This window comes from Acipenser ruthenus, chromosome 16 (genome assembly GCF_902713425.1).
Source record: "Acipenser ruthenus chromosome 16, fAciRut3.2 maternal haplotype, whole genome shotgun sequence".
NCBI classification, from domain to species: domain Eukaryota; kingdom Metazoa; phylum Chordata; class Actinopteri; order Acipenseriformes; family Acipenseridae; genus Acipenser; species Acipenser ruthenus.
This window is the reverse complement of record NC_081204.1, coordinates 22,369,452-22,380,404: the sequence shown is the minus strand read 5'-3', so window position 1 is coordinate 22,380,404 and position 10,953 is coordinate 22,369,452. Positions and strand designations below refer to the sequence as shown.

General features: G+C 38.0%; 1 protein-coding gene across 1 annotated transcript; it reads left to right on the top strand.

Moving 5' to 3' along the window:
• The first annotated feature begins 1,989 nt into the window (after window positions 1-1,989).
• Window positions 1,990-10,596, top strand: LOC117412489 (ankyrin repeat domain-containing protein 46). The gene is made up of 5 exons (XM_034020938.3): window positions 1,990-2,130; window positions 3,205-3,547; window positions 4,614-4,772; window positions 6,015-6,053; window positions 6,658-10,596. Exons 2-5 carry the CDS (start codon window positions 3,237-3,239, stop codon window positions 6,872-6,874), a joined length of 726 nt encoding a protein of 241 aa, XP_033876829.1. The 5' UTR covers window positions 1,990-2,130; window positions 3,205-3,236; the 3' UTR covers window positions 6,875-10,596.
• The last annotated feature ends 357 nt before the right edge of the window (window positions 10,597-10,953 follow it).

Here is a 10,953-nt window from a genome sequence, read left to right as displayed (position 1 = left end):
TTTTGTCCAGGTAACACGGCGGAGCGTGGACTGCAATTCCCATAATACAGCAATCGAATCAAAGGCGTTCTCCAGCAGGAACATAATAATGCCATGCATTCTGGGTGCTGTTGTTTTTTCCAGTATGAACTGTTCATAATAAACTACAACACCCACACAGGCCGCTGCCACGAAATGTTTGCATACTTGAGGCGTGTTGGAGAAGGTTTTTTTTATTATTTATTTTATCACGTCACTTTTGATTTAGTTTATACAATGTATTTAAAGGGCCACAAATTAACACAGTTACATTTCACAGGTCAAGTAAACTATAATTAAAATGAGTATTACTTCCTCACAATTAATTATAAAAAAACGACCTCCGAACTGGGCTGTTAAACATTTAAACTCTCATTAGAAATCCTATTTTCATCCAATAGGAAACATTGATAATATTACTACTATAGTATTGACAACCAATTCATATTGTTGAGTCTATTGCAGTAAAGCTGTATCTTGATTGATCTAACATGCTCAGTTTTAGGGTACTGGCATGATTTAGCGTCCTGGGAAGGCATATTGAATTCCTCAAAACCGTGTCATCTCTGAGTGTAGTACCATTCAAGGATATGATTTTGCCATCACTCAAAATGTGTTATTCATTTTAGTATAAGACACTGATAAAAATTAAAATACAAATGAGACTTGTATAAATGTGCTCAGATAATGCAAGACTAACATTCAATGCTGCCAACGCTAACATATTTTCGGTGCTTAAAACGCCACTGCCATTAGTGCCAGAAGCATGGGTTGGTGCTTTTACTGTTTTTTTTCCGACATTCTTTCTGGATCATCAGAAGAGAGATTTTTGCTCTTTTTGAAGCTCTATTTGTAGAAAATGTATACATATCATAACATGTCAATTTATGTGTGTAGGATGACACATGAAAAAAGAATTAAAACTCTTGTGAACCACCTTAAATTGGCCTGCTTGGGATAATGACCTGATGTAACATTTCTGCGGAATCTCACTTGACTTCAATTTGCAGTAGACTGAAGGACAGCTACTAATCAGGCACGAAATGTTTACAAAGAGCAAGACATTTATTTAATTGTATTTAGAAGTTTTAACTCACTAGGATATCTTTTACAAGAGGGTCTCGTGGTGCAGCAACAGGCACACACTGCAATGTTAAGAACATCAGGTGCAGGTATGTCAACTTACCAGAAACCAGATTGTATCAATTATAGTAGAGATATGCCAGTGCCACTATTATAAGATGAATGAAGTCTTTTGGTTTATTGTTGCTGTCTTTCCATTGAACTGAGTGCGGTTCAGTTAGTTTTGGAATCATGTGAATGAAGAACGAAGAACAAAGTCCCTTTCTGAGTTCATTTTAATCACATCGGACTGTCCTTCTCAAGAGGTGGTCTCTAAAAGGAATTTGGTATGTTTGTTTCAGTGCAATGTGAAGGCACAGTCAGTTCAGAAACATGTTGAAGAGAACCAGCACAAAAGAGCCAAGTCTGGTGTCATGTCTGGAAATATGGTGTCATGTCCATCTTGGTTATTACATAACTGAACAGTATGTTCTGTATTACCAGCAGCACTTAATGTTATAAAAAAAAAAAAGTCTCCATTGTTGGGGATGTAATGTGTAAATAAGAATTAACTCAGAATGGCATTCCATTTTTTTTTTTTAAAATAAGAATTAAAAAGTAAACTGGACGACAATATAACAGGTACTTCCACATGTTGCAGTATGCTGTTTTAATGACTTGCTTTGAACTATGTGTTATTAGCTTTAAGTGTTGGTTGCATCTTATGGTTTTAATTTGTCGACCTAATGAAACCTAGTTATCAAATTAATCAATATAGTTATGACATTGCATTTTTTTCTTGTTAAAATTAGGCAATGTTTATACTGTAGGTGCAGTAGGCATAGTCGGAAAAAAAAAAAAAACTATGCCTGGATGTGTAACCATAGCAGTAGCACTTCCCACTGCCGTGTTTTTTCTGGTGTCGTAAAACAGATCCTGTCGTGAAATCATCAATTAATTTACGATTGCTTTTTCTCTCTCCGTCAACAATAACAACTCAACAAGGAGGAGACCGGTATTTGCGGCTTTGTTGAGGGAAACCATCAGCAGGTAATTTTATGAAACCAACATAACGGATGTAGAGCATTCGAAGTAGCGTATTGTAATCTCTTTGTGTAAGCAGTAGGTTAAGGGCGTATTGGTATTGCATTCTTTTTTCAGTATGTTGTTGTTCTGAGGTGTCGTACAGGGCATTTATATTCCACGTCTAAATCGTTTCTGGTTTTCAAACGCTCATTTTGCCATTTTTTAAAATACTACTAATAAAATAAAAATACAATTGTACGTTATTTATAATTGTTTATTGTACACTGAGATTATCATTACGGTACCGGTAGCTACTGTAACCTACCGGTGTATTGCCAGAAAGTGGTACATCGTCAAAATGTGGTACGTGTACCAAAACTTGACCCGTGTAACGACAGAAAATGGCACGCGGTCGGTGCTGCAATTGAGTACTGCACAAATCAGTACGAATAAGGCAACTTGTTTCCAATTTTAAATAACGCAATTTGTTGCTAATCAGTTAAAGTCACTACATTTGCTGAATTGTGAAAACAATTATACTAAAAATAACTTTAAGGGCCAAACTCAGTACATCGTGCCCCTTGTTAAAAGTGAAAATGTGTTTATTTATTTGTGTGCTAAACTGGTATTTTTTTAAATTCGGTAGCTGAGATAAACCCTAACCCTATCTTCCTGATGTACTTTTTCATAATGTGCACAGTGCGATTCATAATAAGATCAAGTGATTGTTTAGTGATGCATTATTTTATTAAAAGACATAAAATAATGGGGAGAGCATGTATTCATACAACTCGAAACAACACTTCATTCAAGGACCATTTGGTGAACGACAATGAGCTATGTTGTGTTTTGGTCGTGTATCACAATGCAAATAATACCTACCTCTATTACAATATAGTACTGTGTATCATGTAAAGAAAGAATCTCAATTCATGGATTCACTTACAAGAAGGGGGGCATCAGCACTGGGTTCCTGGCCCACAGCAGAGCAGGTTGCTACTGGATTTAGATTGTTTTTATTGCTAGTACTGAAGGTTAAACTTGGCAAAGGATTAGGCTGTCTGCCAAATATAGAAGGTATTTTTTTTTTCCTTGCAGGTAAACTGGACTTTACAGATACCCACTCAGACATGTCTTATGTCTTTATCAACGATTCGTGCCAGACAAACGTCCCGCTGCTGCAAGCCTGTATCGACGGGGACCTGAACTACTCAAAGCGCCTCCTCGAAAGCGGCTTTGATCCTAACATCCGGGATAACCGCGGCCGTACAGGGCTGCACCTGGCCGCGGCCCGGGGCAATGTGGAGATCTGCAGGCTTCTGCACAAGTTCGGGGCTGATCTGCTTGCCACCGACTACCAGGGCAACACAGCTCTCCACCTCTGTGGCCATGTGGATACCATCCAGTTTCTGGTTACCAATGGACTCAAAATTGACATCTGGTAGGTAAACTTGCAACAATACATAATACCATCTACAATTTATTATTATGTTTTTTAGATAATTCTCTTATAGCTGTTTCTGCCTGTTTTCAGCCACTGAGTTTGCTTCAAAAAGTTGAATTTTTGAAGTGAAAAGTGGTTTTAGAAATGTCCTCTAGTGGTGTGCAACAGTAATTCCTGACCCCTCTGCAACTGTCACAGATTCAGAGGGGACATATATTTCAGCTGCTCACCTTGATTGTTTGTCAAATCAACTCTTTAAAAGGAGAATGGCTATTTTGGCTGGAATAGTTATTAAGCATGGCAAATAATGATCTAAACAGTAATAGAAAATTGTAGTTGGGGTGTAACGATACAGTAAACTCATGATACTATACATATCACGTTATGCAGGTCAGGATACAAAGTGTATGATACATGTGATTGTCCCGATTGACTGTGACGCGTAATAAGATCAAATGGTCATTAAATGATGGACCATTTTGTTAAAAGACAACATTTTAATGAGATACAGAGAGTAGCCTATGTATCCATATCAACTATAAAACACTTATTCTTCATTCAAAGACTACTGTGTTTGGTGATCTACACTGAGCTATGTTGTGCTTTTGGTCTTGTATCATGACACAAACGATACATACTTCTATTATGATACGATATATGTAAAGAAAGTAATCATGATTCATCTATACACTAATGGCAGTATGTAAGTGCATATGAGATAATATCCCATGAAATCCGATTGCTCTGGTAATCAATTGCAGCATTGCAGAAATGGTTTCATTCAGAACCAATTTGTAGTCCAAATGTTTCTTCATTTGTGCTCAACTCCATATGAGGTTTTGCTTTTATAAGAATTTTCAAAATGAACAGCCCTATTTTATAGATGCTGTTTTTTTTTTCAGGTGATATTGCACTGTCTAGATCTGTTCACAAGAATAATGGCCTTCTAAAAATGAAAATGGCTGTGGCCGTATCCTCAATCTGCCACAAAGTCCCTGAGAATAGACTCGCTGTAGTGCATCTATCTGTTCTAACTCTAGATAATATGTGTTTTTTTATGTAGCAATCACAATGGTGCCACCCCCCTGGTGCTGGCGAAGCGCAGGGGAGTGAATAAGGATGCAATCCGCTTACTGGAGGGCCTGGAAGAGCAGGAGGTGAAGGGGTTCAACAGAGGAACCCACTCCAAACTGGAGACCATGCAGACTGCAGAGAATGAAAGGTGGGTTTCACTGGGGCAGGTGAACCTCCTAGAAAGGATCAATGGAATGTACACTTTAAATATACATCCCCCGTCCGCCAAATTAGAACTAGCAGGATAATGAAAATGTAAAGCCAAGACCGACCTGGTATACATATAAAAAAGAAGTGGACACTTGTGTCAAAGAATATCACTAGCAAGTTTTATTACAATTAATACGGACAGACAGACGGAAGGACAGACTGCCCCGTCAATAATACATTTGCAGCAGAGATGCAGAAGGTGGCACTCCTGTTGTGGCTCTAGACATGAAAATATGTAGTATTAATAGATACATGTGTCACTCTACTGATAGTTCAGTTTAGATTAGTAACAGCTGGTGTATTTAGTTTTTAAGTGAGCTAGATTACTCACAGATATTTGTCTTGCACAACAAATCATGCCTTGCACTTGATTATGCTCCTAGATCTATTAATATCCAGTGGTTTTCTGTGTTTTAAGGTAATGCTTTGTTATAATAATATATGTTTTTATTGCCCCACCATTTTGAAGGTGAATACAGATTTTCAAATCAATACAGTGTGTTGTCACAAGCTTTCATAGCTAACTTCCAAACAAATGTTCATCTGTACAGAATAATTACAGAAAACGGTATGCGTGCTGCGAGCACCTGTCTAATGCACTTGAGTAGATGTGTCAGGGGGTGGGCAGGGGGTTCTGGTTTAAAAGGGTCTAATGATGGCAGGAATTTTGTTTTCAGGTCAAAACCGATGGATTACAGGGGTGTCTGTTTCCGAGGAGAAACGGTATATTGATTCTTTGAGGACTTGGCTCAGCCATAGCTTAAAAAGCCTGCTGCAGTGCTAAATTTGTGTGGTGTTGATTGTTTGCAGATACTGCAAGGTGAACCTTTATGTCTATTATACTGTATAATGCATATTTAGTGCAGGTTATTTTTGTCCTACAGTGGTTAATTATTAAAGCTTAATGCCTTTTTTTCACATGTCATTAAACATGTTTGGCACTGCTGGAGTGGATTTAAAAGTTTGCTTTCATGTAAATATTTCTGCAGTGCAAAACACTTCTTCAGTGAAGTTTAGCGATGACCCTCTTAAAACAAGTTTGACCCCCTTTAGATCTGGGATTATGTAGTTCTTTGACCTCCAGTGAATCCCCCAGCGTCAGGAAAATGTATTTATGTCTGTCCTATCTAGTTTCCTACCTGTCCATGTCGGTACTTACGTCACACTTTCATTTTTACAGATACCTAGAGACCCTCATATCCAATTCTGACGAAACTTGGTAAGGACATTCTTTTTCAAAAGTTATTGAGAGTATCAGAATCTGAGGATTTAAGGAGGTGCCAACAAACACATGTAGTGAACTGCTTATCTAATTGTCATACAACTTGGTAAACACAAAAGAGTGTAGAAATCAGGGAATATTGAGGAGTCTGCCCTTATCTATGTAAAAAGGTCGCACTAATTTAGCATTTACTGCTGTGTAACAGGAGTCTAAAGACCAACGCAAAATTATTCTGACTTGGTAGTGTACTACAGTATAGTGTAGGGTAGAATTCTACACTTATACATAGACAGTACTGCATAGTCTTGTCCGGTCTTACGCATACATTTATGTACATTTCTCAAGCACTTAAGGTAGTGCTTTCAAGCTATGAACTAGTAACAGTAGTGCCTAGTTTGATTAGTTTATCTAGAGAGCTACTCATCAAATTGTAATGTAACTTGGTAAGGATGTTCTTTAGCACAACATATTGATAGTGTCAGGATTTGAAAATATAAAGAGGAGACTCTCTCTACATACAGATGCTGATGACTCTTTTTCTGTATTAAAAGCTGTGGCTGGGGATTGATGATACTAACATGCTTGTTTTTGTTGTCCTCAGTGCGATGGAGAGCCACTCCCTGCTCAACCCCAACCTGCAGCACAGCGAAGGCGTTCTCTCCAGCTTCCGCACCACCTGGCAGGAGTTTGTGGAAGACCTGGGCTTCTGGAGAGTGCTGCTGCTCATCGTGGTCATCGCCCTCCTGTCCCTCGGCATCGCCTACTACGTCAGTGGAGTGCTTCCCTTCGTGGAGAACCAGCCTGAATTAGTGCATTAGGGGGTGCTTGAAAGGACCAGCTTCTCACAATTACAACAGCATTCTTTCATGTACTTTCTTTGCAGCAGGTATTAGGAGCCAATGTGTTGAGCTCACATTCAGTCTAGGACTCTGACATGATGTATAACTCACATGGGTTACAAACACTGCATAATGATCACCTCTTATATAACTCACACCTCTTATAGGCTACTCTACACCACTGTGTACTATGTAGTATGTTATAACCAGCGCACATGTATAAAACATGCAGGAAATCCTCCTAAAATGTGTAAGTGTGTGTAAAACTCTGAGAAATACGGTATGTGGGGTCCTAATATCTGCTTCACAGGAGGTTAATGTATAGTGAGTGCGGTGACATTTTACTGCACACAGTCAGGGCAAATTAACAAATCTTTAATAATATGCAACTTCTTGTGAGAATGTTGATCTAATAAGGTTAGAACTTTATTTAAAAGGCTTGGTTAATAACCCTCAAAAGTAATCAAGGCGTATAAAAAAAATCCTATCTGTCATTAGCATAACTTTCTTACATGTCCCTTCCAAGTGGAATTGTAGTGTTGTGGTTGGAAGAACGAGCTACCCTTTAGTAAAAGAGAAGAGAGTAGAAGAGCCTTGGTTCTTTCACAAACTTCCATGTCAGAAGTGTGAGCCTGACCGTGACCAGGGATCAGTTCACTGGCCAGAAGCCAAGCTTTTTTTATCGAGGTTTCAGAACCACAAACAAAAAAAACCCTTTTCCATTGCACTTCGCCAACAAAACAATAATGGCTGGCAGTCAACGTGTTAAAGATAGATGGCGTAATTTTTGTTCAGCATTGTTATAGTTTGTGCACGTTTCAGTTAAGCAGTATGGTAGTGATACAGCCTGATCATTGCATTCTCATTTCTGGTAGATCGTGCAAGCCAGATGAGGCCTGTCATTTATTAGGTAGTGTCTATAATCACGAATTTCAGATAAATACCTCTTAATCCGATCAGTCCTGAAATAGGGATTGGTAGAATTGGAAATCACATTGATTGCTACTGTTCCAACCATTTCAAGGGTACTAGTAAAACACCAGGAATGGCTCAAATTGCTACAGTTGTCTAAAGACTAGCATACACAATAATTTGTCTTTGTAGCTTACTGCAGTGTAAGGTAGTGTTCTACACTTGTACATAGACAGTATTACACTATATTACACATTTGTGTACATTCCCCACTGTAGCAGTTATTATAAAACCTAGCACTTTAGGTAGCGCTGTCAAGCTAGTCATATCAACAGTGTCTAGTCTGATTGTTTCATGCATACTACATGCAGTATTAAAATGGGTTAAATGGGTCATAACCAACAGTTTAAAACATAATAATATAACAACATTCTCATAAGACCCTTATTGTTTTGCTATGAATATTTTTGTTTCCCATACTTTATTTTTGAAGCAAATTTTTCTTGTCATAGTTGATTTTTTTGGTTTTCATTTCCTGGGGTACATATAATAAGACCCCACTTGAGCTTTACAGCTGTGTACTATAGGACACATAGGAAACGTTGCGGCCAGGTGGAGTCTTATTACACGTAACACAGGAAGTGAATGGGGAGTGGAAACACAGGACATCTACCAACAGTACTGTGTTGTGGGAAGATAAAGTTGTGAAAACAATCAAATCAACAGTGAACCCATACTCTTGACTCTTGTGAATGTTGTTTAATACAATTGAGTTGTGTTTTATAGGAGGCTGTGTGGTCCAGTGGTTAAAGCAAAGGGCTTGTAACCAGGAGGTCCTCGGTTCAAATCCCACCTCAGCCACTGACTCATTGTGTGACCCTGAGCAAGTCACTTAACCTCCTTGTGCTCCGTCTTTCGGGTGAGACGTAGTTGTAAGTGAATCTGCAGCTGATGCATAGTTCACACACCCTAGTCTCTGTAAGTCGCCTTGGATAAAGGCGTCTACTAAATAAACAATTAATTAATAATTAATTTAAAAAAATAATTTTAAAGCTATGGTTAACCCAAAAGGTAATATAGACTATTTAATTATGTTTGCATTTTTGTAAATAACCCAAAACACACTGTGATTGTTTCAAATGTAGTTTTGATTTAGTGTTGCTAGTTGAGTGAGACTTCTGCTCAGAAGAATTTACAAACTGTAAGTACAGTAAATGGTCATTTTATTTCAGATCGTTTTAGAAATCTTTTATGAATTTGCGTATGATTTTAAAAAATATCAGGGCAATACCAAGTTAATTTTTTTTTTGTACTTGATCAGATTCCCCAAGTAAAAAAAAAAAAGAAATTCAATGCTGTCTACTTAACTTGATGTAGTTGTTGGTGAATCATTTTCACTATGTATATATTTTCATTAAGCTAAGCACTTTTACTTTTTTGTATTATAAAAGAAAAGCATGCATAAGCTCATCCATTCTTGTGTTTGTGTTTTTGTAGTGAGATCATTTCTTTACATTTTTGCAATCACACCTACCAGCCTAGAGAAGTAGATATGCCTCATCTTGCAAATAAGGGTCTTAAGCAGTAGGCAGAGCTAGGGTTGTAACAATACACTAAGATCACGGTACCATACACATCATGATGTGCAGGCCACGGTACAATTAAATATGTAGCACGATACATCTGAGAGCTACATTGGATGATGTGTAATTAGGTAAAACGATAACGGATGATGGATTCTTTTGTAAAAGACCAAGACCAGACAGGAGGAGCATATATTTATACCAGCTATAAATCGCAGGTATTCATTCATGAACCACGTGGTGGACTGAAAGTAGCTATGTAGTGTTTTAACTCATGCAACACGATACAGACCTCTAATGTGATATGATATGATATGTAAAGGAAGATTCGCAATCCACGTATGGTGCCTAGTCAGAGCTAGAACCTGCAAGCTGTTTTTACAATCACAGCCTAGCCTAGAGCGTGGGGGTCTAGACAGATAATGTAATTGGTGGTGGAACAAGGTACTGCTGTTCTTTAAAAACTTTTATTAAGCAAGCTGTCTGAGTGGGGTAAAGTCGTTTTGCATTTCTGCATCTGTCCCAAAGCCTATTGAAGGCTGGTGTTGGAAGTGCCAGAAAGTCCAGTAGATTACTAACTTTGCTTACTGTGCAGCCTGATCTAGGAAAGGGGATAGAAGTGTGTGCCTAGAGGCCACATTCTAAAAAGGGCATGTTCGCACTGGCTTGATTCTCAATTCAGTTCCTGTGGTTCAGAACACTGCATACATTCGTTTGCTCACATAAGGTGCAGAAGATTTAAATGTGTTGTAGTGCATTGTGGGTTATTTTCTTGTGTTCAAATGGAATTAGCTACCTTCTAAATCCCGGTTTGGATAAAGATTGAATTTTTTGTAATTATTTTTTTCTGAGATGTACAAAAAATAATAACGCATCCACTTTAGACACTGCGGTATACTGGAATAGATACACGCCACACCACACACACCCACTTTCATACAAACCCAGAGTGAACATGACCAGTCTTTAGTCTAATACTGTATAGTTACTGTTAATATCTATGTCTGAACATTTTCTGATATCAAGCAGTACTGTTGCACGTTTAAATGCTCTGTAAACCTTTCTAGAGCTTATGAGAGTTGAAGGTTTTTGTTTTGCACATCATTGTAATCCGTATTTACCCTAAATGCATTTACAGTGTTAATAAGAACATAGCAGAATGTCATATGTATGCATTGCATTAATCAATAAACACTTTTCTCTTGACTTTTTGTTTTTTTGTGTCACAGTTTTGCAGAAAATAAACTTATATTGCACCTCTTATGTTGCATAGCTAATTGATCCAGTTCAGATTTTAAGATGAGGTGTTGATTTGATCACCATAGAACCTGACCAAGTTTTCTTTAGAGCATTTTCCAGTCCTGGGTAGCACTTCTCTGTGTCGAAATAAACTTGAAGTAAAAAGGGTTCCGCCCAAACTCCCAACTGACACAGATTCAGAAACCCCAAATTGTTCAGCTTTATGGCACACTCTGCATGTGCTGGCTGTATTTGACTAATGTGATCTCTGGTTGTAAAAACATGTTCTGCACTTAAGTTAGACTGACAAGCTGGTTATGATAG

Excerpts from the sequence above, each read along its gene's own strand:
- LOC117412489 (XM_034020938.3), top strand. The coding sequence starts at position 3,237 with ATGTCTTATGTCTTTATCAACGATTCGTGCCAGACAAACGTCCCGCTG. Across the intron at positions 3,548-4,613 it reads GGACTCAAAATTGACATCTG|CAATCACAATGGTGCCACCC; the intron begins GTAGGTAAACTT and ends TTTTTTATGTAG. Across the intron at positions 4,773-6,014 it reads CAGACTGCAGAGAATGAAAG|ATACCTAGAGACCCTCATAT; the intron begins GTGGGTTTCACT and ends TCATTTTTACAG.